The sequence below is a fragment of the Carassius gibelio genome, chromosome B23 (genome assembly GCF_023724105.1).
Source record: "Carassius gibelio isolate Cgi1373 ecotype wild population from Czech Republic chromosome B23, carGib1.2-hapl.c, whole genome shotgun sequence".
NCBI classification, from domain to species: Eukaryota; Metazoa; Chordata; class Actinopteri; order Cypriniformes; family Cyprinidae; genus Carassius; species Carassius gibelio.
Window position 1 is genome coordinate 15652415 of NC_068418.1, and position 26689 is coordinate 15679103.

General features: G+C 41.2%; 1 protein-coding gene across 4 annotated transcripts in view; it reads left to right on the top strand.

Annotated features, from left to right (window-relative positions):
* LOC128011120 (arginine-glutamic acid dipeptide repeats protein-like) overlaps window positions 1–26689 on the top strand; it is a 151768-nt gene that overhangs the window by 70517 nt on the left and 54562 nt on the right. For all 4 annotated transcript variants that reach the window (XM_052593229.1, XM_052593230.1, XM_052593231.1 and 1 more), the window contains 2 exons: window positions 6886–7351; window positions 16166–16236. In XM_052593229.1, coding sequence (XP_052449189.1) covers window positions 7030–7351; window positions 16166–16236 — 393 coding nt within the window. In that variant the 5' untranslated portion in view covers window positions 6886–7029. The remainder of the gene's footprint in view (window positions 1–6885; window positions 7352–16165; window positions 16237–26689) is intronic.

Here is a 26689-nt window from a genome sequence, read left to right on the forward strand (position 1 = left end):
TAAATAGGACAAAAACACACACACACAAACACACACACACACACACACACTAAATGGACTAAACAAACACACACACACATACATACATATATATATTATTAAGTATTAAACTGGCCCCGGGGCTAAATTATGAAAGACCGTAGTATCAGTAAGATCTGACTGTATCGGTTCTGCTTTCGGTACTGGAGGGGAAAAAATTTGTGTACTGTGTATTTTTGCTTAATAATGTTATCGTGCACATTTTATCTTACCAAACATTTCTAATGTGCGATCATATTAAGACGTTTGTCTGTGAGATCTGCAAGATCTATCATGCGCGCCGCGGAGGCTGTCTGTCAGTCACACACACACACACAACAAGAACGAGCGCGGCACACGCACACGGTCATTCACATATCACGCGCGTTCAAGTTCGTTATTTCAAATGTAGGTGCGCGGTATGCGCGCTCATAATGGAAGCGAGCTGGTCGTAATGCGCACACGGTGCGACGAGCTCGTTTTTTCCAGGCGCATCCACAACACATCGAGTTAAAAACATCTTAACTTTTCAGAATGCCGTAAGCGCACCGCGGGTCATGTAACTTCCTCACCTTTTTCAGTACTAACGTTGAAAGCTCAGCCAAGATGAAGGAACAGCTGATAATAGCTGTATGTGGATTTTTAAATTAATTTAGTAGCAGTGCTACTGCAAGCAGTTTTTAGTGCTGCAAATCCATTTATCCATTGCTGAAATTTTTTCTACAAAGAGTGACGATGGCGGAGACCGCAAAACGTTCCTAAGTGTGGTTCTACTTCACTACAGTTGATGCAGATAATGCTGGTTGTCATAAGTGCAACAACAATTTTGCATGTAAGGGCGGAAACACAAGCAATCTGTCAAAGCATCTTTCAAAAGTGCATTATGTGCAGACAGAGAAATGCAAAGTTTTCGACTGCCTGACAACACAAAGTACCGATAAGAATACCATTAAAGTACCGGACCGTTAAGCAGTATCGGTAAGAGTAGTAATACCGTTAAAACCTTAACGATACCCATCCATATATATATATATATATATATATATATATATATATATATATATTTCATTCTGCAAAAGTACATTGCCTTTTGTTTCATGCAACTTGCAACATTTCTAGTGCTTTTGATGCCATGGCAAGTTCATATATATATATATATATATATAATATGTCAGATTTTTTAAAATGAGTTCTGCATTGTTTGTCTTGATCATCTGTAACTCCACTTTCGGTTAAGCTCTTAGAAGTAACAAAAGTCTTTTTGTTCCTGAAGGCTGCAGTAGAAGAACCGAATACATAGATGTTAGGCTGTTTATAATGCAGTCTTTATAGAGTTATGTTTTGAAGGAAGGCCATTTCTTGCATTATAGCACTTAATGGAACTGGCTTCGGTAAAGCTTAAAGATCCATCAGCCTGTCTGCGCAATTTAAAACTCAATAACAGTTCCCGTGTGGAGAGGATCCTACACTGTACTACACAGCCGTATCAATAAAGTAGCCATTTATTGAGGAGCACTGAGTAATTGTTAGAAATAGTCAGTAGTGGCCATTAATATTTAAAGTAGGCTGGATTTTATTTGGTATAATTTTTTCGAGTAGGAACGGTTTCATAATAAATGTGTGCCATCAGATAAAGATGCTGCTATTAGCGGACCGATGGTGTGAATCTTAATTTTTAGTACAGATTATACATGCTTCTGCTGCGTGATCATGTGAAACTATTGGAATTGAACTGCTGCGAGTCATAATTTAACACAATACAGAGTCAGTGTGATGCTTTCATCAGCAATAACAGAAATCTTTGATAACTCAACACCAGATAATAGTGCTGTGTTTTTTTTTTGTTGTTGGAGTTCTGCTTCAAATGTCTATTTATTTATTTATCGAGCTTTTCACTTTGGCTCTGTGGAAAAATAGATTGATTTCAACAAAGCTGTTTTCAGAGTAGCTCTCTTGGATGAGCTTCGAACGAGACATTTGTCTGATAAATCTCAGTTACTCGTATTGCAGATAATGTTTTGTTTGATATGTTCCGAGGCTAATCTCGCTCGGCGAAAACAATCACATCAGACGTGCATTTCACAACTTCCTTCTGGAAAGCCGTTGATAATCCTCGCCAGTCAAACGTCTGCGTTTCGTAATGCACCGATTGAAAATACAGATCAGGGATCACTAAAAATCTTGTTTCCGTCTGCTTGTTGACTTTACCTATCCAAAGCAATCTTTGACTATATTTGCAAATCAAGCACACCTGGCAGTTGGGGTTTCTTGGGGGAAATGGCATTTGCGTTTGTCTGACCCTTTATTGGCTTTTACCTCAAATCACAGAGATGAATGCATGGGCTATTGGCGTAATAGGAGAGTGATTTAGGATGAATAAAACATGGCAGCATGAAAGAGTAATGTTGAAAAAGGAGTGTGTTTTGTAATAGAGCCCTGCTGCGTGCCCATTGTGAGGTGATGTGTTAATAGTGGGAGAGCAACTGTGTGGTTGGAGGGGTGAGAAGGTCTAATTTATCCGCTGCTCTGAAGGAGAAATGTATTTTTATTTAAAACCTCCTGGCTCACACCCCTTGACTTCATTGCAGTAATGGAAATGGTAAAATAGGTGCTGTTGGCTGAGACCCCTGAAGCTTTTTTTTTTTTTTTTTCACCAGCTTTCACAAATGGCTGATTTTTCTCCCTCCCTGCCTCTCTCCCTCCCTTTTCCATTAAGACAGCTGGTATCTTTCAAAAGGTCCTGCTCTGGTGATTGATGTGTAATGGCTTCAAGCCTCACCTGCCCCACAGCGCGTTATTCATCTGTGGGTACTGTTGAGGGGAGTACTCGCCATTGCTTAATTGGTCCTGGTCACCATTCAGACGCCACATGAACCGCTGCATTGTTGCTGTTCGCTGCTGTGAAGCTCACTGCAGCCGCTGCTTATCACTGGATGCTTGTGCTCCTGTGGGTATAAATAAGATGCTCTTTACGTGGAGAATGTGTGGATTGCTGACCTTTCGGTGGCTGTAAGTGATTCATCACGTGATGAACAGCATAAGGCAGTAAGGGTTGTCTTGACACCTTTATCATCTTACAGTATGGTTCCAGCTACCGTAATATTTTTTGGTCACCAAATAGTATCAAGATGCCACCACATTAAAACTTATTTTCTTGACAACTTCTCAATTTAGTCCTTGTGCTGTAAAATGTGTGTATATGTAAATAACTAAAATAAAACAGGAAAAATATAAAAACGAATAACTTATATATATATATATATATATATATATATATATAATAAGTTTTTAGTTTTTATATTTTTCCTGTTTTAATTTTTAAGTGGATTATTTATTAATAAAAGATTTTATTCTTATTATTTTAAGATATGTTTTTAATCAGTTACATTAGTACTGCATGTACTGCTATTTAAAATTATTTTGGCTAAGTCTTGGCTATACTATATTTTCTAATTTTTCAACAGACTGACCTTTTCAGACATTTGTACCATGTTTTTCGCCACATTACATTCTCATATTTAGCTTATGTTTTTACCTTTTAAAACACAAAGTTGCTGTTTAAAACTATTTTGAAATCTTGGGTGTATATATTTTCTCATCCAACTATTTAATAATGAGATTGTGACTGACCAGTTTGTCAAGATTCTTTCTTTTTTTTTTTTTTTTACTTTTTGTATGGTAAAACCTTCTCAGACATTGATTGTATGCTTTTTAAATTATATTAGGTCACTATCATATTTTTAAGTTTAAAATTGTGGAATGCACCTCAACCCCTGCATTCTGTTTGATTATCTTGCTCTCATGAACCACCAGACCACCTGAACACCAGAATCATGAAACCCGTCCAATGAACTCAGAATTGGCTAAATAATGCAGGGTTTTTTTCCCGATCGATTAGTCATTTTAGCAGCCCACCAGCTTGTCGAGTTTGAAAATGCATAGCTTTGCTGTGACTTGAAGAAAACACACATATAATGAAGAAAAACACTGCGTTTATAGAAACATATCTGGTTAGTGTATATAGCCTATGTGTTTTTGTGTGCTCAGACTGGTGGTCAGTGCGGTAACTCATCATAAGGTGATTAATCGGGCCGTGACGTGGCGGCGCAGCTCTGTAATCAGTCTGTAGTGTTGGAGGTTGATGAGGAGAGCAGCTGCCCTGTCAGTTGTCGTCTACTCAAGATGACAGGCTGCCATTGACAGGACTGCTTGTCAACTGCACCAGTGTGCCTGTCATAAGCCATTTCTCTTCATTTTTATACCTGCTCTATAAACACACCTCTCACACTGACAAACAGCCCAATTCTGTCCTGCTGCTGTCCTCCCGCAGGTTCCTCGCATTTCAAAAATACACCCGTTGTAGTTTTTTAGGCAATTGTCAGGTTTAGCTGCACCAGCGGCTGTAATCTTTACTTTCCCATTCTTTTGAAGCGGTGCAAAAGTGCACTTCATTGTCGTTACACATTTGTTTCATGCTCTTGTATTGGAGGTCTCGTTTTGTTTTTCCACTTTGCACTTTTCGGCCAACGAAAGATTGATCTTTATTTTTATGAATGTTGACTTAAAAGAGGCAAGTAGCAGCAAGCGTTGTAAAAACAGGATTTGATCCAAAGCTGTTTTCTGTCTGAGTCTCCTGCCAGGTTTTCTTCTCCGTGCCTGTCTGTTCTGATTTCCACGGGTGATCGCTGTGCTAGCTGAGGTAGAGCCGCCTCTGGCCAGGCTGTAGTGAGTCTGACCAGCATGCACAACCAACAAACACTGTGGCCTGGAGGGAGCACCGGGTCTTATTCCAGTCTAACATATTGCTTGTAAGGAATTCTCCATAGCCTGAACTGGCTAGTTGTGCGAAGGTCTATATAAGCCTAATACCCTGTAAAACGTGCGGCTGAGCCTATTTGAAAATGCAGTGGGGAATCCTGTTTAGGTCACTGTACGGGGAAACATAGTGCTGCTTTTCATCGACAGGCAAAAATGAGCTGGGGAATAGAGCAGGCAGCTTGAAGTTTGTGCTCTTTTGATATAGCTGTGCTCAGAGCTCTCCTGAGGACGTGCGCTGCTGCCGTGGAGAAGACCGCCGATTGATGTTCCTTTTGGTGCACGACGTCACAGTGCTGCTCGCCGGCTGTGATTGATTAAAGCTATTGCATGAGTATCAACAGGCCCTTGGCTTTACAAATATTTCTCACTGTGTGTTACGGAATTTTTGGGCTGGGCAATAAGGCCAAAAAACAGATCTCTGTATTTTTTTGGTGGTTTGCGATATAAAATATATATCTTGTTGTTTTATACATTTTTCCATTTGGAGTAAAACAATATATATGTTTTTTTATATCCCGCCCAATGTTGTCCACTGAAACGTTGTTTAAAGGCAATGAAAAACAATATAGTGAAAGTAACCATGTAGGCTATATTATTTGAAAAAATGGGCTAAAATCATATTACATTCTAATATTGTTACAAAAACAATGCTATTTCAAAGCAAAAGTTTCACTAAACTAAAAATGAATCGAAATGATAACAGAAGCATGGATTAATTGCATTATATTTGGATTACCCCATTACAATAGTCACTTTACACAGTTACTGCTATCATAAAACACACTTGGGCTACTTCTGGGTTTTAAATTGTACTCATGGCACATTTATTGTCCAACTACAAATATTTTAGTAAAATGTGTGTCTTAGTCAGAATTATTGTGCTCCTATTCTATTGTGCTGCATGTGTTTGGCACGCATGCACAAAACGGCACCCGGTTCAGTGAAGTCTGAAGTTTAGTGGAGAATCGCTTGCAGTAGGCTTGTGCACTCTGTAACATTTACAGATGGAGAATATACCTGTGAAATGTAAATTATGCACTGAGGAAAACCGCACATCTCAAACGAGTTCAACAGCACAAGTAGTGTCACTTTTAGAAGCACATGAGTCTGTCGGAGCGTCTGATGGGATGAGCCGCTTTAAACTGTACATTTTAACAATATCTTACTAGATTTAAGACAAATTGCACTATTATTCAGATGTGCTTGCATCAAGATACTGTATATCGATATAGGCGGTATTGCCCCATATCGGATTGCTTATAAAGAGAATATCGAGATATCGTACAAATTTGATATAATTCCCAGCCTTACGGAATTTGTAAAAAGCCTGTTTAAAAGCCGAATCTATTTTAATGGTGTAACCATTAAGTGTCACAATTTTCTTTCACTTTGAATGCGTGAGTGTACACATTTTAGTTTTAACTGAATTTGTATAATTTTATTTTATATTATAAGAAAAAGGTGTAAAATGATTAAACCGTAATGTAGAGAGGAAGTGAAGTGAGAGGAGGGGGCCTGAGAAAGGTCTACGAGCTGGAACTCGAACTCGGGACATCAAAAACATATAAATGTGCTATATGTTGCGGCACTGCCCACAATGCTATTGGTGCTGACTATTTTATAATGTCTTAATTTTTTTCTTCTTTAATTTTGTATTTTTGGGTGAGTGGCACCAAATGGCATTTTACATTTAACCTTGTCTTTTTATACAAATAAAATGTCTAATTATGTGATATTTCAAGAGACTTATTGACCTTGATAACGTCATGTGGGTCTGCATATAATTTCCTGTTTTTATGGGTTTTTACTGCATGTTGCTGTACATCACCACAAAACAAAAATAATATTTTAGGAGTTTTTTGTCTTCACTGTAATATCAGAATAATCATAGAATAGTACCCTGATATTGTTTTTCTGCTCCCTCTAAAAAAAATACATTATTTTTAACTGTGTATTAATGTTACTGTACGACAAAAATGCCTTCATGTATAACAAAAGAAGTGTCCCTTTATTTACCTCTCTGACAATGTCTTTATTTTCTCCATTCAGCTCTTCTGAAACACTGGGGTTGTTGGTGTGGCCAAATTTTCCCTGGATTTGATTGGTAAATTCAGAAGACTGAAGCCCAGGCTCACAGTCTACCTTTCACGGAGGCCCAGCCGTGAGAGGACAGAAGAAGGCACGTGGCGAATCATGACTGCCGACAAAGAGAAGGACAAGGAGAGGGAGCGCGACCGGGACCGGGACAGAGATCGTGAAAAGCGGGACAAAATGCGTGAAAGCGAGAGCTCACGACCACGGCGCAGTTGCACACTAGAGGGTGGAGCTAAGAACTATGCAGAGAGCGAACACAGTGAGGACGATGACAATGAGACGCCTGGGGCCGCCACCGCCGAGGAGGCCACTAAAAAGAACAAGAAAAAGCTACCCAAGAAGAAGTCACGCTATGAGCGAACGGAGAACGGCGAGATCACTTCCTTCATTACGGAGGATGATATTGTTTATAGATCTGGCGGTAAGTTTTGGTTGTACTATACTTAAACATTTTGTCTGTCTGACTCGTAGTTTTTTTTTCAGCTGAAACGCCGGTTTTAATAAAATAAGCATGCCATTAGACTGCAAGTATATATCTGGCAATATTTTGTTAGCATTGGCTGCTGTGCTTGACAAAATAAATTCCCTGCTTCTTGATGAAAATGCAGAAGAAATCCATGTGGTGATATTTGAAACGGTTATGTTTTTCACACAGGTACGATTCTTGTTTTTCTTTTATTTTTTCAGTGAGCGGCAGAAAAAGCGAAGCGGTCCACATTAGGTCTTTATTAGGCACTGAGATTGAGCCTAGACCAGAGCAATAACCTTTTCCTGCGCTGTAAACATGGCCTCTCTTTCACCTGCTGTTTAGAAATTGGTTGTACATGAGGCTGGGGGGAAATGTCAACACTCCGGTGGAGGGCAAGGCACGGCTGTGTAGCGCAGCTGCCGTAGTCCTAAATCATCCTCGCCATGTCTTTCATTTATTTAGTAGCAAAAGAAAGGTCAAGCAGTATGCTTAGTTATTTAATGCGAAGTCGTCAAATTATAGCCTTTGCAAATTTTCAACCTCGTCTCTTCACCCCATCTCTTCTGCTTAGAGATTCATTTGCTCAGAGGGGGAAGGTGGGGAATGGTGTGACGGTTGCCCCCCTCCTCCTCTTCCTCCAGCCGTTGCCCCAGTGGAATCGGGTTGGAGGCATTATCTGCTGAAGGTCCTTGAAAACACAGTTGCTGAAGCTCTCTTTCGATAATGACCCAGCAGACCCCTTCCCTTGCTCTGTTTCGGAGAGCACTGCTGCTCTGCTTAGATAAGTCTGAATTGAATCACATGTCTGAGGCATGTTAGTTGATTTTGTCAGCGTTGCAGTGGAGAATAGAAAGGGTTGTCACCGTGTTTTGAAGATGGCTGCTTTAAAAGAGCCTTTGTTATTTCAAAAAAAGGGAATCTTAATTCCACCACAGTAGACTAAGTCATTTTAGTGATCTAATGATTACGAATTTGCAATATGCTGTTTATACAGCAAACCTTTTAACTTGACTTGCAATTTCCTATACATCATAAATCTGAAAACACTGTATCATGTAGAATGCATGCATACTCAAGCCATATTGCGATTTCAGCTTTATTTTTTATGTAATTGTGCTGATCTAGGCGTATATGCATGCATTCATTCAGTTTGCGGTCCGTCGCTGCAGCCTTATTGCAATCAGATTTGATTCGGGAGGCTTAAGTAGACACAAAGCCTGTGCTGGATTAAACCTTACTAAATGTTAAATCCTTTTATATTTGTCTAGTGACACACACTATGTAAAACCGGCCACCCTTGGAGTGGGTATTAAAAACGGCGAGAAGCCAACGGAAAAAGAGAGAGCGTAATCAAGGGAGAGAACTGAAACAAGACAATAATTGCTTTTATGGCTCGAGAGAGTCAGCTGTGCGCACGTATGACACTAGATAAGAGGAAGTAATATTGAAAGCCAACACAGAGATCACCCTCATACTTTTTTGTCCGCTAATGTTTTTATAGGAATCTTAGCATGCATTTATTAGGTTGTCTGAAAAAGCAAATAAGGCACGTCGTTGGAGAGATTGAGTGTGCTTGAGTGAGGAGGGAAGGAAGGAAGGATTGGAAACGAGGAGAGAGTGGAGTGTGATATGGATGGGGAGAGAGAGCTGGAGAGGCATTTGTATTGCAGACAGGGCCGCTCGGATGGAAGGAAGAGTAAAGCAGCTGAATCGATCAGGCCTTTGAGTGGCGTTCTCGTGTCCAGGCTCCCTGTAGCTTTGCGGATATTCGCTACACAGAGGCAGCTTATGGATCCAGCCAGGAGATTATACACACATGAGATCAATACTCAGGCCTCTGTGAGCTGGCCGTGGCTGTCTGCATTCCGTCTTTACAACCCGGAGTCACACCGATGTCCTTGTACTGTGACGGCAATTTGTCTCCCTGGCTGCCATTTGGCTTTTAAAATGGAGAGCTCATCAAGTAGGATTGGCTGGATGAGTACCACTCCCACCTGTGTGATGAGAATGCTGACAATAAAGAGAGGTGAATGTCCACAGTGGGCTTAGCTGAGGGTTGGGGTGGTCTTTATGGTGCTCATTACAGCGCACTTCCAAAACCTAGCAGGCTGCCTAACTAGAGAGCATTTTAAGGCAGCATAAATGCTCTCTGGATGCAAACACAGTTCCAAAAGGAGACCGGCATGATTATTTGCTCCAAATTAGTGCCCTATATCAGTTATCAACTTATATTAAGATTTTTTTGATATCCGATGATGTTGAGTTGTGCAGGATGATTTCCATTTACAATCAGACTGCCTTTGCTGGCATCTAACACTCATATGTTAATCTTTAGAAGTTAGACTTACTTTAACCATTATTATTATTAAGTTAATGCATTTTTATTTCATGGCGCCTTTCAGAACACCCAAGGTCACCTTACAAGCAATATACAGGTCACTGCATAAGACAAAACAAACAACAAACAAACAGCATATACATATATAGTGGATTTAAGTCTCAATAAAAAATGTTATAAAAAAGCCTGTATAAAAATAAATGTCTTAAGACGCTTTGTAAAAGTCAACAAGCAATCGCTATTGCGAACATCGAGGGCAAGAGAGTTCCAAGTTATTAATGTTAGCAGGCTGCTGACTGTGTAGGGTGTAAACAGCAAGGCAGCTTACTAGATTTTGGAGCGGAGCTTGTGGTTGAGGTTATGACTGAAGTGGAGGTCTGGATGTTGAATTTATGAAAGTTCTTCGATGAGTACATCCCTGAAGAGGGCCTCTATTTCTCTACCCCTCTCTCCTGGCTTTCTGTGGGTGTCTGGACAGCTGTCGCCTAATTACGGAACCACCCAAAGCTTGCAGTCTTTTCCGTAAGGCTGAGATCTCCACCCGGGAGCTTGAACACGTTGTCCCCACATCCACACAGAGCCGTGTGAATTTCTTGCCAGCTCTCTAATGTCATTTGAAGACAGAAAAAGACTTCTCTTTCTGCTCGCAATTTTGCCAGATTATCAGCTCTGTGTCTGTTTCATGTTTGTCAGTGGATACAGTAGAGAGAGGTTATAGAAACACTAACAGGCAAGCAAAGCTTCAGATCTTTCCCTGGAACACAGTCAAGAATGAGCACAATAGACTTGGCGGGGTGGAAATGGACAGGCACCACCTTCGCAAAAAGAGCGCTCGGGCCATCGCCGAAATAAACCTCTCCTCTTCCTCCTCCATTTGTTGTCAGAGGGGAGAAACCAGGCTCTCTCTTGGCTTAGAGTCATGTATTATTCAGCGAGGTGAGACTAACAGCATTTGACCACCTGAGTGAGTCATCAAGCAGCAGTCTTCATCTCCCTGTTGCTCTTCTGAAGAGACAGCAACAGTATCACCCCATGTTGAGAGACAACTTTTCCATGCATGTCTTCCACTCTGCTTCCAGCTGTCTCAAGATTTAGACAGACAGAAAGCGAGATGGGGGATGAAAAGCAGGTGGAGGCAGAGCAGGCGACAAGGAGACCCTCAGATCCATGTCTCGAAGGGGAGAACAGAAGCTTTGCTTTCTAAATCAAATCATTAAATGCGGTCAATTAAAAGAGATACATTTTACACTCATAGCATTTATTTTTCCCTGAGGGTCACTCATCTTAAGGGTTCTTGTGCCAAAAACATCTTTTTGTTTGACCCTTTATCGGATCATTACCACTATTTGTTATCTTATCAATTTCTGCTTTTGTTTCTTCATTTTATCACATTGAACAGTGTCTTATATTGATTTGTACAACATCATTTCTTATATTTTAATGTTTGCTGTATCTGTAGCATTCAAAACCTCTTATTTTTTATATATTTAGACAAAACTCTGTTGCGAATAGCTAGTTTAGCATAATGACACTGTGTAAAACAAAACGCATTTAGTTTGAGAGTTTCAAACAGTCATGTTGTTGGGCGCTTTTGTTTGCTTCTTCGTTTTAAACCCCCATATGCCACTTTTATTCTTCCAAAAACAAAAGGCTTAAGTGTCACCGAAATTCTTCCTTTACAAGGTTTCAAACAGTGTGCAGAGAAATCCCCAGTACCAAGCCGATAGCTGGAAATAAAAGAGCCGGATCTATTCTGAAATTTCCCTTCGTGTAGCTTTGTATGACAGGGAGACTGTAGGAGCTTTTGTGAAATCGAACCACCTGCCAATTACAAATTAGAAAGCTGCTACAGACCAAGTGTACCACACTCGTCAAACGACTTGTGTTCCCAGCCCAGAGGGAGTCAGCTCTTTTCTGCTTGCTACTATAAGGGTTTGATCTAATTCGGACCGGAGGTATTAAGCTCTTGCTATGAGATGAGCCCGGAAATTTGCAAGCTTGTCATATGAGAGAAGAACAGAAGAAGTGTATGTGTGCGTGTGTATTTGAAGCTGCAGGTCTCAACAAGGAGCAGTGTGAATTGGATGAGCAGGGTTAAGACTGGCCTGTTTCTCCTGACACAGGGCATTGGTGCCAGCTGAAGCACCTGCGCTGAAATACTTCCAAGTACAGTGTGACACGAGCGGCACAGGTCGACGCTTCGTCGCTTGTTGGTCATGTAGGAAGAGAGGGGTGTGAATGTGACTCATGGAGTGTGAAGTCGGCACCTGGTCCGAACCCCCTGTCGTTTCATTATTGCATTCCTCCTGCTACTTTAATTTCAAGATAAGCATGTTGAAGGATGACCGCAGCAGCCGTCTGCATTTAACAATAAGACAGGTTTTCTCGACGGCTGAGCGCGTGTGTAATATTAACATTTTGCCGGGACCTTTTTGTGTCTCAGCATTCCTCCTCGGAGGCGGGAGTGGATTAAAACAGCGACTGGATTGACACGGAAAGCTGGGCAGGTCTCTTTCATCGGTAAAGGTGTGTTTTAAATTTGCCACGCTTCACCGGTTTAGAAGAATGGTTGAGTGAACAATAAGCTTCGGCGGCGGAGGAGGAGGAGGGTTGGATGAGTGCTACCCCACTTCCCTTTCCACATGAATATTCATGTGGCTAAGTGACGAGTGACAATACATTAAGAAATAATAGTTGCTAACAGATCAACTTCTAACATCCGTTTTGTCGTTTTACTTTAAGCACGGGTGCGTGCGCGTGTGAGCGCGCCTCGGCGTGTGATGGACTATTTCTTCAGCTCAATAAATCTCAATCTAAGGATGAGGCCAGGCTGCTCCAGCAGAGTGGTCGATAATGGATCTGTGCTGTTTGCAAAGCCCCCACCCTTCTGTTCTCCTCGGGCCACTAAAGAGAGAGCGAGAGAGCCAGGTAAAGAGACTGAGAGGGAGAGAGAGCTGGGACCTGTGGCCTGTGGGAGACATTTGGGAGTCCACAAAGCCCCTAGAACAGTACACATCGCCTCAAATCCCATACACCCCTCCCCCAGACGCCTCTCTCTCTCTCTCTCTCTCTCTTTTTCTCTGCCTGCTCTCTCTCTCTGATGGAGAGGGGCTTCTCTAAAAGCACAAAATGGCTGGAACGCAGCTGAACAGATTGGAGTCTTAAAGGTCCGCTCTCAAAGAGTACAGCGCAAATTACAGCCTCACAACTCTCCGCGGCCAGCGAGGAATGTCATTATTGTAAAATATTAAACACGGTTTATTTTCTGAGGACCTTTTGTTTGGAAACGAGTTTCACAGATGGGTGGGAAAAGTACCTTTTTGGATTGTTGTAAAAGCCATTTCTTGGCTAGTTTTTGCTGACTTTGTTCGGCTAGACTAGAATGTTAGCAATGTTTTTCCTGTCGCATATTACTGTTGCATTTTCATTTAGCATAGCTCATTGCTTTACAAAACAGCAAACCGTGCAATTAATGACATCTCCGATTTAAACTTAAATGGCAAAAGTGGTGTTAAAATGCAGTCACATTAGCAAAAAAGGTTATTTGTCTATTGTCAGCAGTCTAGCAATGTGTGAAGCACAGATTTCAAACCAAGCAGCTTTTTTTGTGGGTCAACGCAGCAAATCTGTGACCAACTTGAACCCGATGCAAAATCTGCATGGCGAAATCTTTCATCCTCGCATGAAATACTCTGAAATGACTAGGTTTCACCAAACCACGGTAAATGTGACCAGAATTCCATCAAGTCTTAGTAAAGTAATGCTGGTGTAACTAAATGAAAATGATTCCGTTTCATTCTCAATTCTTATCAAGTAAATTTTCATTATTTATATATCGAGAAATACATAAATGCTGCAAAATATAGATTTTCCTTTAGCGTTATTCCCCAGAAATAGGCTGAAGTCACATTTACGGCTTCATTTACCTCAGGAAGCATTTCAAACCAGCCCTTTATACCTCAGTATTTTCCTTACGGCTCACAGCACAGATATCTATTGCCTTGTCAGTATGTAGGGAATCCATTTCCTCTAAATGAATCTACCAGCCGGGTTAAGAGACTATAAGCCGCAATTCTCAAAGGTAAATCCCTCTCAACAGCGCCTGGGACATTCTGAAACATGTCATCTCATTTCATTGAGATTTGTCTCTTTTGTTCTCCAGCCTCCCCTCCCCCTCCAGTGAAGGCGGTCAGTCATGGCGCTGATGGATATATTCACTTACATTATCTTGTAAATGAGAGGATGAGCTCAGGTAGAAACAGACGGGCAGAGCTCAGCCCACCCCACTAACACACTATAAAGCCTTAGAAAACCTGTGCGGACCAGCTCTGATAACAAGCCTTTCCTGTCACACATGCAACCCACTCAAAATGGCCCCCTCTGCATTCTTAACCCCCCCCCCCCACTTACCCTCCCAACGAACGGTTTACAATGTGTTCAGCCTATTAAATATCTTTATTCCGCCTGCTGCATTGAACAGATAAACGCAATGAGATCAATAACGCACCAGGCAAAACAAATAAATAAAAGATGTGCACTAAGAGGACTGGAACGGAATCGCTCTCCTTTTGTTAGTAGTAGCTTTTAGCCTCCTCAGCCCACGCTACGTGAATCCATCCCTGGAATACTGAAGCATTCAGATAAACATTTATCTCCATGCAGTTTTAGCACTACAGAGACACAAAGGCTTCTAACATCTCCAAATCTGTGCTTAAAGCGATGACATACACTCGGGCTGCTATCCTCGGCGTGGTGTGAGAGTGTGTTTGTGCCACGCTTCAGGAGCTGTGTGTTATGCAGATATGGCTGCTGGGTAACTGCGAGCCTCGACCCCATCATCAACACACACGAGCGTTGCTTACGGATTTAGCGAGCTGGAGACAAGATGGTGGAGTCGCCCTTGCTGTTTAATGCGCAGCTCGTTTTTTTTAACACGCGGTATGGCCTTTGTTTACGTGCCAGGAAGTGTGAATGAATCATGGGTTCAGGAATCTGCTGTGACTCTTGAAATCTGCTTTCTGATAAGCCACTTTCAACTTCCCGTTTGGCATTAGCTAGCTCATTATTCTAAGAGTTTGGTTTTATATTAATGTTTGATTTGATTTGATTTGATTTTTACAACCTGAAAGCTTTTGTTTGATGTGTACTTTATTTGCAGGTTGAAGTCTGCTTGCCTATTGGTTGACATTAGATTATGTCATCATAAAAAAGGAATGTGATGACTTTCCTTTTCTTAACTAGACACTTGTTTAACATGATCTTGGCATCCTAGGTGACGTCATCCTTGTAACATTTTGATTTTAGGTTTTAAACACTTTTTTTCATTTAGAATAATGTGAATGGATGTATTCGGCAATAGGGAAGTTTAAGCTGAAGATGGTTAGTTTTGATTTCATGTTGAGTTGAAACCACAGCAACCCCAATCACTTCATCTCAAGCTGAACGGCACAGGTCTAGGTAACACAAATACCGAGTTGCTTGCCGGTGTAAAATGGATTTGTAGTGTGAAATAGCAGTGTAATGTAATGAGTGTTTTGAATGGAGCGGTGGCTGGCACCTCAGAGTCTGACAGAGGGTGATCCAAGCAGCCGAGCACAGCCCTCTTTGTGTTCTCAACACATTTGAACTATCAAAGAAAGCTTGTCTTCAAACTAGAGGCTCATTCTTCTGTGTAAATAAGATTCTTATCTAGCAAACAGCTCCAAACACTCCCTTTCTTTCAAAAAGACATCAGTTGTTGTTTTTTGCCCCACATAACTTGCAATAATTTTGATGTTGGTACAGCACGGCACTGAAGTATTTTCCATTTCAAGAGCGCCTCAGATTGTCTCTCTGCGGAGAAGCGGGTGGAACAAGAGGGTGATCTTTTCATCCCCCGCACTCTACAAATGTTTGGCAGATTGACCGCAGAGGAAGGAAGTATGTGTGCGTGTATGTGCGTCTACTTAGCTAAAGCTGCTTTCTCTTGTTGGGGCTCTGCAGTGTGAATGTTTTTGTTAAGAAGATGAAGGTTCGTGACCTGGCCATACCACCAGTCACTTTAAATTTAAACACAGAGGCCCGCTGCTAAGCTTTGCTTAGGAGGAAAAGTTACGTAATTTGATCATAATTTGGTATACGTTTTATATCATATCAGCTTCACATTGTCTCCCATGTTGGTTTATTGTATTTTCTTCCCTACACAAACCTCTGCTATCACATAATTGTGTTGGAACAATACCGACCTAGTTTCTCGGCCTCCCCATGATTTCTGTTCTGGAAAGGGCGGACTGTCCCGCGTCCAAAAGCCCTTTAATCCTATTACTCACATTCCAGTTGTGTTTTACAAAGGATTGTGTGCAGGTTTGAGAAATGAAGATAATTGAGATCATCTTATCTGACAGACTAGATGATGCCAGTAACACTTTTGTTTGTCATCTTCTTCACAGATTGTGTGTACATAGAGAGCCGACGGCCAAACACGCCCTACTTCATCTGTAGCATTCAGGACTTCAAGCTGGTGAGTTGACTTGGCTTTTTCCTTCCCCTCATCCACCAGATCAAGCCTCCCTCTCCGCCAGACCTTATGTAACACTGTTGCCATTGTGTTTCGTTTGTTACCTTTTTCTATATGTCCAAAGCTGGATCAAATGCAAGGGTTTGATGTGGGTAATTGCCTTGATTCATTTCAGTGAAATGGCCGGTTGCAATCGATGTCTAAAAAGAAATAATGCCACGGTGTTGGAAATTGGTTTCATACCTTCAGATTTTCCTGTACGTTTGTTCAACCAGGCTTATGGGTGTTTTCTGGAAATGAAATGTGCTGACAGTTTTTCAGCTTTTAATGCCCGTGTTTCTACTCTATAGGAAAATGAGCCTGCAACACACTGAGATTTACAAGTTTAATTAGCTTGTGTGAAGCGAGCACCAGATATTCTCTACAAAGCCTCGGCTAGCTCACACATGTTTACGTTGTAGCGCCAGCTTGGTTTTGCGTGCCGTTAATTGATCAATTAAAAAAAGCGAGAGAAAGGGAAAGGAAAAACTCCTGTTGCGGATCGTAGTTCTTGCCACTTGATCTGCTCCTCGCCGACGCGTTTTATATAGATTATTAATCAGCTACTTAAAAAGCTTGAATCTTCAAAGGACACGTTGATCAGAGAGCAAAACCATCTCAGATTCAATCTACTTTATTAGGCCAATATATTTCCCTGATTTATTTCCTCCAGCAGCCGCAGACAGTTGAGTTTTTTTTTTTTTTTCCCCTTTCCATGGCTGCCACATTCGATGGTTGCTATGTAGAGATAACGTTATGTCACAAGCAAATAAGCACATTATGGCTTTTCTGATGGCTACTTCCCCACAGCAGGAGACAATTAGCCGAGAGGTCCTTCAGCCCCCCTCTGTAGAGTGCGTGGAGGAAGACCCATGAGGCTTTGTTAATGGTACTGAACAGTAAGGTGCTGATGGGAGGGGGTTGGGCACAGGGCAGGCTAGCTTATGACAGCCACAGGAGCTGAAGTGGGGGGGTTCAGGGCTGGCTGGATGAGTGAGAAGGACGGGAGGGTAGGTAGGGGAGTGCGTGCCAGAGCCCGGGCATCCAAGCAGCCTGTAATCGGATTGCTCTGAAGAGTGCTGAGGGCAGCAGAATCCTGCTCTTGCCAAGAATAACATATAGTATGTCTCGTGATCATCTTCATCTTGATTAAGTGCAGATCTAGGGATCTTTGTCTGATGGCTGTAAATGTCAGAGGAGAAGACAAGGCTTCAATGGCCTTCCTTTCTATCTTCTACCACCTGAATCCATCTAATTAGTCCGTTCTCATCCATGTTGTTGGCCATGAAGTGGATTGGATAGCGGCTTGGCGTGTAATTGCTAGGCATGGGTCACGATGGACAGCTAGTTAGCTGAGGTCAGCTAACATTTTGAGATGTTGCATTAGAAATAGATATATAAATATGGATAGCATGTGTATATATATCTATCATCTAAGAAAAAATCTACATTTAATAAAATATATAAAAATGTATATCATTATTAAATATAACTTTAAATGTATAAAACAAAAACCTATGTTATATAAAAACTGAATATCAAAAACTAAATATTTTTTTTTATCTATTTGTATTAATTTAGTATTTATATTTTATGTAATAGCAAATACTAAACTAAATATTAAACTACAATGTATAATAGTTTTATATAATATCAAATAAATAAACATTTTGAAGTTCCCTTTTTTTTTCTTTTTTTTTTTAAGACCAGTTGAGTCAACTAGTAGTTAAGTCCGTGCCAATAAACTAATTTTGCACATTCCTATCAAGGGCACTGCTTTTTTCCCCAACATGTGGAATATGTGTGTTTCATAGCTGTGGCATTGTTCAGCTCATTTGAAACAAGTGTAATGGACGTGCTGCTACAGCTTGGATGCTCACCTCTGAACGCCGGCTGTCACCCCGTCTTCTTAATTGGGGAGCGAGCATCTGTCCACTGAAATGGTAGAAAAACCTTGAGGTCAATTGCCCTGACCCCACTCACCCCCCTCATTGCATCCCTCCTCATGCATTCTCTTAGCTTTTAACGCTTGCTTGATTCATTCACTCGTATTGAGCAGGGCAGAACAGGATAGCTGGCCATAACGGTAAATGAGGATATCGGAAAGGTTCCAGCATTAGCAGATTTTCAGAGTGGTTCTACATAATAAAGTGAATTCATTACATGCGTAACGATCATGGCTCTCTGGAGGACAGGTTTCAGCCATATTTTTGCTAGCGTGCTTTTGAGAGCTTCAGTTTCATGCAGAGTCACGTGAGCCTCTCTCTCAGCGACCCTCTTCTGCCATGAGGTGAGGAAATTGCCTCGCTTCTGGCAAAATAACCTCATTAATATGGTTCTCCTCTAGTCTTAAGGGTTGAACAACGTCACCCTGTGTACTTTATCTAATGACCTGGGAATCCAGTTAGCACCGCAGAGAAAACCTGCATGCTGCAATCAATCCCTCCGCCCACTTTGAGCGATGAAATCTGTGTGTTTGTGTGCACACACACACTTGCACTCACAGATCTTCACACTGTCACAGAGATCTTTCCGCCCTTCACTCAGTTCAAATTAGACCGTTAATTGACACGCTTTTCACTCAACCTTTTCCTTTTCCCCCTCAATCATATTCCTATTCTGAATGAGCCTCCTGCTTAAACGAGCTTGAAGATGTACAAAGACAGGTGCGGTGCCTCCACCCTTGTTTGTGATTAATGCACAGTTGACTGAGCTCCCCTCAGCTTGTGTAAACATTAGTGTTGTAAAGACAGAATAAAAGAAATTAACGGAGGAAAAAGGGGTGGGAATATAGTGAGTTGCTGCCATATGCATCTCTTCTGTCTCACAGTCTCTTACACACACAAGCCTCGCCTTTCAGTTTAAAGAGCATTGCTCACTTGTTGACTCATATATGCGTGTGTGTGTTTGTGTGTGTATGTGCATACACATATCAATGTTTATTACAACATTAAGATTTGTTTAAAAAAGTGGTGTTATTCGATTTGTTCATCAAAGAAAATCAGTTTCCACAAAAGTATTAAGCAGGACAACTATTTTAGTATGCGTATTAGAATGATTTCTGAAGGCTCATGTGACACGTAAGAGTGGAGTAAAAACTTAAGTCAAGTAGCAGTAGTGGAGAAAATAAAATTTAGCCTTGCTGTCACAGAAATACATTTGTGTAACAAGACTTTGTTTCTTTATTTGCAAACCTTCATCAGATTGTAGTAAAGTCTTGTTTTATATTTCATGGTTTCTTATACCTTGAAATCCAAGTTTGTAATGTTTGAATTATTTCAGATCTGGTTGGTTTGGTTTATGCTCGACAATTTTCTTTATTGACGAGTCTTTTGAGATCCATATTGAGAAAATGAATGGGGAAAATACTACCAGATCTAACATTGCTGAAAAATAGTGTGGACACGGTTATAGCTGGACCAGAATAAATGTGTTTTTTGATTTTGATTTTTTTTAAGCTAAATTTATGATGCCAGTGTTAGATTTTATTGCATTTTATTTTATTGCTTTTAAAATGTATTTAAATGCAATCTGAAGTAGTTTTGAAGATGTATGTCCTTTTCTGCAGTAGAGGCTGTGCTTGTATCTCCTACAATTCAGGACTTCAGCTCAGGTGTGATAATAGGCCGCTGTTAACCCAGCACCATTTTGTGTGTCTAAAAGCCAGCAGTGCATACTGATTTCAAGGACATGAACAGCCTGTGTATTTATTTTACGGCCTCAGCCCATTAGTGCCGTGCATAAGACATACGCTGTATTAATGTGACGACAGTGACACATTCAGTTAAGTATCTGTTGCTAATAGGAAAAGCAGCTATGCAGCGAGTCCTGTTGACACACTATTGGCTGGAAACTGAGCCTTGAGATGTTGTTGGCTTTGAGGAGAAGAGGTGAGATAGGAAGAGAAAGATCTCTAAGGGGTTGCTCAGACACAAAGACCATTCAGCACCGAATCGATCATAAACAGCAGAAGCCTTTATCCTCGAGTCAATCACAGTCTCCAGCTCTACCCTCTTTGTCTTTGCCTGACTCCCTCACTTGTTCCTCCTGTTAATTCAGGCCGTCTGCATGTGCCCAATGACTGACACTGTTGTTGTTGGTGTGTGTTGCCGTCGCACCCTTCCCCCATCCCCGTGGCTAAACTAATTCACTGATATTGGCCAGCTCAGCTGCAGCACAGCACTGCCTCTAATGGAGTGATTGCTGCTTGCCTCGGGGGGCTCGGCCGCAGGCAGAAATGCCCCGCTCTTCTCACTGTATTGGTGCTTATGGACATTTAATTAGGGGTGATGTACAATACAATTATCAAAAAGAACTCCTGATTTCCAGTGATGAACAGCAGCAGGCAGAAAGGCTGTTCTTTGCTGGGTTTCCATCTGTTTTTTTTAATGCCGTTTTAGAATTTTTGCTTTTCATTCATTCTAAACCTGCATGATTTTCTTTTGTGGAACATAAGATATAAAAAAAGCTTTCTTGCTGTAAATATGTCTATACACAGTAAGAGTCAATGTTTTAGATTCCACCGACTGTCTTTGTATGAACAAACACTGTCAAAACATTCTTTCAATGATCTTTTTGTATAATGCAGGTGGTGAAAAAGTCACATGGAAGGACATGAGGGTTTCAAGGATAACGGTTTCATTTGTGGGTGATATTTAACACAAAAATTTCTATACAACCTGCATAAATGCATATGCATTATATTAATCATTTCAGGTTGAGGTAGATTTTCTCCCGAAAAAATAGTTTTGCCTCAATGAGAGTGTGCATTAAGGTGATGAAAACATCTTTCACACCTTTTGACTCTTTGGAGGTACGTTTCTGATATCTCCACATAATGCTTCAGTGTTTCATAATCGGTTTTATTAAATAATTGAAAGATTTTTTTTTTTTTATAGAAACCCAAGTATTAACACTTAACCAGCTTTTTATTCAAACATCTTGAGTTTGTATTCCTATATAGCTTATGAGACCCTGAAAATTTGAGGAAGTCTTGACATGACAGATTTCTACAGCATTAGAACCCCCGTCTTTTACAGTTCCATACATCACCTGTCTTTGCAAGTTCATTTTTAGCTCATTTGATTTATGTTCAATTATAGTAGTACTATCAGCTCTGTTTAACACATTGTACCATTTTAAAATCCATTTTACAGATTTTCCCCATCAAATCAGAAAATGTGGAAACTCCAGTTTGGACTGTCAGCCTGCTACAGCACCATTATTCCACAAACTGTTTGCTCGTTGAGCCGAGCTATACATAGACCCCTAATGATTCACTTGAAACAATAGCTCAGTGGATGGCAAGGGCGCCGCAGTCTGAACTGGCCCTGCATTGACCCACACTCCTGCACTCTAGCTGTGAAATGGCAATTAACACAGACTATTGATTATTGGCAATGCGGATATTTTTGATCAGGGTGTGCGGTTGGAGTGTTTAAGCCCACTGCCAACCATCACTAATGCACTGGGTCCTGCGTTCATGGGATGCAAATAAACTCCCAGTGTAATTCACTCCTGATGGTTTTTGTGCTTATCTCTGCGCCCTCAAAAGCTAATGATTCAATGCCTTAATTAAAAGGCTTTCATGAAGATGCAAATATATGTGCATACACGCATGAATGATCATAAAAGTGGGTTTATGAAGAGATGCGTGTGTGCAATGCCCTGGTGCATATTTCTCCAATCCTTAAGGATGCCTATGCACTCGAAAAAATAGCTTTACTGATTAGTCTGGTGAAATATAGGAATATGCATATAGGAAATAGATTGAACAAGCCTTATTAGAGGGATATTAATGGTATGGTTCACACAAAATGATAGTCATTATTTACTTACCCTTCAATTATACCAAATCTGACTATTGTTTTTGTAGTGAAGTCAGTGGTGTCCAGAAATGGGGTTCATTGTATGGACAAAAAAAATAAAAATCCTAAACACTGTTTTGGAATAACATAAAGGTGAGTAAATGATGACAGATGATAAATGATTTTTTTTTTGGTGATTTTATCTCTTTAAAAGTGCAATGATGGCCTGTGTCTCCATTAAATGCCCTCTGCAGCTCTGATTAAATCCTTATCCGGCCCGGAGGTGGGAGGTGCGTAGGTTGCCTCATCAGTCCGAGAGCCACTTCCGTGCACACATACTCCCCCATTAGGACCCCCCCCACACACACACACACAAGCTCCAGCATTTTGAAATGCAATTATGGATCAGTGAGCAGCGCCATCAGTCGCAGTGCTTGTTAATATTTATTGAGCGGAGCGGCAGCCGCTGCCATCTTTACATCAGGGAGCCTGCAGTCATTAAGAGACGCTGTGTGGACAGGGTTGTCTTTGCGTTTTTCTATCTCTCCCATCGTTACACTCGATGTGTTCAACCCTCCCCCTGCCCGTCACTCCTCTGCCTGCTCAGCCGCTGAAAATGAGCCGGTGCATTTGCATGTATAAATATGTAAAGGTGCATTTCTCACAAGTGGCCCCCAGGTTTTTGTTGTGCCGTTATTGTGTGCGTTTCTGAAAAAGCGCCTCTGGCAGCGGGCTCTGCCGGCAGCTAGAGAGCCGGCGCTGCACCTCTGCTCAGCAGCGTGTGATTGAAATATCCCTGTTTGCACTTTGTCTGCAGGGTAGCATGTTTAGAGAAGGGCAGGAATACAGAGCGGCTACAGGTTTAGCTGTGAGTGTCGGCACCGAGGGAACAGTGTAGGAGGGGGAGCTTTTTTTTTTTGTCAAGCAAGCAGGATGACATCACACACAATGTTAAAATCAGCAGCACTATTAGCAACATGCTAAAAATGGGTACGTGGGGGGGGGGGGGGGGGTTCTGTAATGGTAGTCAAATAGTCTTTATTTTCCCACCATTTTTTTTATTTTTTTTTTATAACAAATTATGTTTTTTCTGAATTGGCTTTTCATTGTTCTGATGTTGTAACCCCCCCCCCCCCCACCCTTGGGATTATTCATCGACGCGGTTTATTTCGGCAGTCCTGACTGTGAAGTCTTTTAAGCATCGGGCCTGTGTAAGTAAATCTGCTGTAAAATGCGGCAACTTAATGGCCATTTTGATTAATGTTCTTGAATGAAGTGGGGCTCTTTTTTTTTTCTCCCTCCCTCCTGTACACTTGAAACTCCACTAAAGAAAGCATTAATGCTGCTGGTGGTAATGACATCAGGTACTTAGCACGGTGCAAAATACACATAGCCCATGCTGCACTGCTTCCAAATGGGCATCTCTCCAAAACAATTGAAGCTCTGTTTGTATCTGTTTGTTTTTGGTGTCTTTTTAAAAAAACACATTTACCATTTAATTTCCAAAATGAAGCTATTTAGGCAAACCAATGAAATTCAAATCGATATGTAATTGATAGGGTTGTCACAATAATAATTTCAATACCACAGAAAAATACAAATTAATGTTATTCAGTGGAGCCTTTTTATTTATTTTTTTCTTGTTAATATTAATGTTAGATTCATATTAGTACTTCAAAGACAGAACTATTATGATGCATTAAATGCATAGAACTGGTAATTGGGCATTTTATATATTTTTGTTATTTTTCTATTTATACATGCACTTTTTTCGTATAAAAACACTGGTGTTTTTTTTTGTGTGTATGTGAGCTTTTTTACCCAAAATACCAGTGCTTTCTTTACCAATAGTAGCCAAATAAGTGTGAGAGAATAGTCAACTTGTGTTATACCATCCAATCTGAAAAAGATCAAAAATCTTTTTTTATTCCTAGATCACACCTCCCTCTTTCTTGCTCTCCCCCTTATACATTTAACAGCTCCGTGCTTTCAGTAAACACTACTATGGAAACCAGCTGTGTGGCCGGGAGAAAGAAAGAGGGATCGAGGGAGGAGGAAGAGCAAGAACAAGGGGTAAAATCAAAATGGAGGTGTGTGGGGTCAACAGTGGGCTATGGGGTGGTGATTACATTGCCAGATGGAGCCGAGAGAACTGCGAAGCTGGAGATAACATTTTCATAAGACACCTGAAAGCACAATCAATAGCAGATCCTTGACGGGCGAGGCTAAATTATTAAACAGAGCCTTTCTCGCCACATTTCATTATCGCGGCTTTCCCTTCCCGGACTACCGTGGCTGCTTTGCTGGTGGCGGGGCGGGTATTTGTCAAGTATTTTTATGCATTAGAAATCATTTGGGTCTCGAAGGAACGGCTATGTTAATTTTGCTCTCCTCATCTCGGATTGCTGGAATCTGCCGCAGAGACACAATGCCGTTTTTTGGCACATCACAGGCAAATTCCCTCTTCTGATGTCTTCACTAGCATCTGAAGCTGGGAACGCTGAGCCCTGGCATTCAACCCAACTGTTTCATCTTAAAAAAGGAAAGGCAGGCTTCTCTATCTCGTCCGCTTTGATGTCAAAGAGAAGAAAAATGACAAAGATACCAACACGAAGGGAATGTTTACACTTTCCCAATCACACTGTGATAAAACGACTATTGTGCAGATGTAATCCTCAGCATTTTAATTACAATTGAAAATGAAAAATGAAAATTGGGCTTGATGTTTTCACATTTGTTTGTTCCCCCCAAACCGTTATAGATGAAATTTTAATTGTATTTCCCCTCAAAATAAACAACACTATCATTTTTATTCCCCAGTTAGATTTCCTGTTCTCTTTAACTAAAACATTGTAATTGATATTTGCCTCCAAGTAATTTGCTTCATGTTGTGTATTAGCCAAGTGCGTTACGGAGTCTTTTCATGGCCAATATTTATTGCAACAATCCTGTTCTCCAAACACATGTGCTTGGCCTGGCTGCCGTGTAATTGGATCCTCCCTTCCCGACACGACTAGCGGTCTTCTCTCTCTCTCTCCGACCTGCAGCACCTTACGCCGCTTCCTTCTCATCTGTCTCTCTTCCTTTCCTTTTCTTCCCCGCCTTTCTAGAGTGTCTCTGCACTGCTTCTCAGTTCACCGAGTGTAATTTCCAGCTTGTCCAAAGTGTGACATGCCAATATAAAAAAGCTGTGGAAGTGCAGATTTACAGTGGTATCGAGTTCACATGCTTCCATCGGGTGGCTCTCTCCATTAAAGAACACATGTTGCAAATTAGCTCTCGCTGAGGAAGAAACTCTAGAGGGAGAGTGGGAGGGCGCTCTGGCCTGGGGAGGATGGGAAATATAAGGCGCTAGAAAATTCCACTGCCCTCCATCTTCACGCCCCTCATGTTATTCCTCCCCATTTTCTTTCTGTATGCATTCTTCCTCTTGCGTCGTCACAATCGCTTCAGAACTGGCAGTTTTGGGCTGTGTTTGCGTGAACGCTTGAAAGGTGATTTTAGTATCTTTTCATGTTGCCATTTTACCTGTAGGCTAATTTTCGTACGTCTCAGGCTTGTTCCAGAGCTTGTTTTGATACAGGGAGCTTGATGTGAAAGAGTGAGGTTGCTGAAGAGCCCTGTCAGAATGAATGGATAACAGCAATTTAGATGTGGTCGTTTGCATTGAGTGTTAACATACAGAAATAATTGAGCTTCAGCAAGTTTGAGTATGTCGTCTTTGTCGGTCTAAATATACGTGACATTCGTAATCAGTCCGATTAATTAAGTCTGTTAGATGGTTAAATTAACTGTACACAATACACATACTTTAGGCGTTAGTTTGTTGTAACTGCACATTTCCCAAAGGTCATGCCCCTTTGCTGACTCTTTGTCCCGCAGCTGAACCCACAAGGGCCACATTTTCCGAATCTGGTTATTTGTCAAAATTAATTCAAAAATCAATTGCGGCGGATTCCTACTGGAGCGAGATAGCAGAGGAGCCAGATATGAATTCCTCTCATGAACAGAATGTTTTATTAGCTTTTTTCTGGTTTTCTCTTCACCGTCTCCCTCATGCCAGTGCTTGATACTACAGCCGTGCACGGAGACCAGACTCATATGCGCTCTGGAAAGAACAATGCAGAGTGCAATGAAGCGCTCTGGCTCTCTCAGCCTCTAACCTTGGGCTATTGAACTTAACATCCCATTTATAGATGGCCGTTATGCCTTAACCATTTGTAGCAGAATAGCTCTTTATAGCTTTAAGAAAAAGTAATGAGATCGAAAGAGCACCAGATCATTTTCTGCACACTTACATGTTGAGAATGTTTGTTTTCTTTCTCCATTTCTATCTTTGAAAAGGGTCTGCCGCTGCCTGGTGCTACTGATAAATGTGCGCCTGTGGGCATGCTCCAAGACGAGGCCGTGCTCTCCATTTTTATTGTCTTCCCTGCACTGGACACACATGTCCGAGGCAGATCCATGCTGTCGAGGAGATGCTCACAACTCTTCCCTACCGCTAAAGATGAAATGGGCTGATTTAATGTATAGACCTGCCCGGAAGGTGATATGGAGTATGTGTGTGTGTGTGTGAGACTAGAAGAGACAGATTAAGAGCCCAGTCTGTC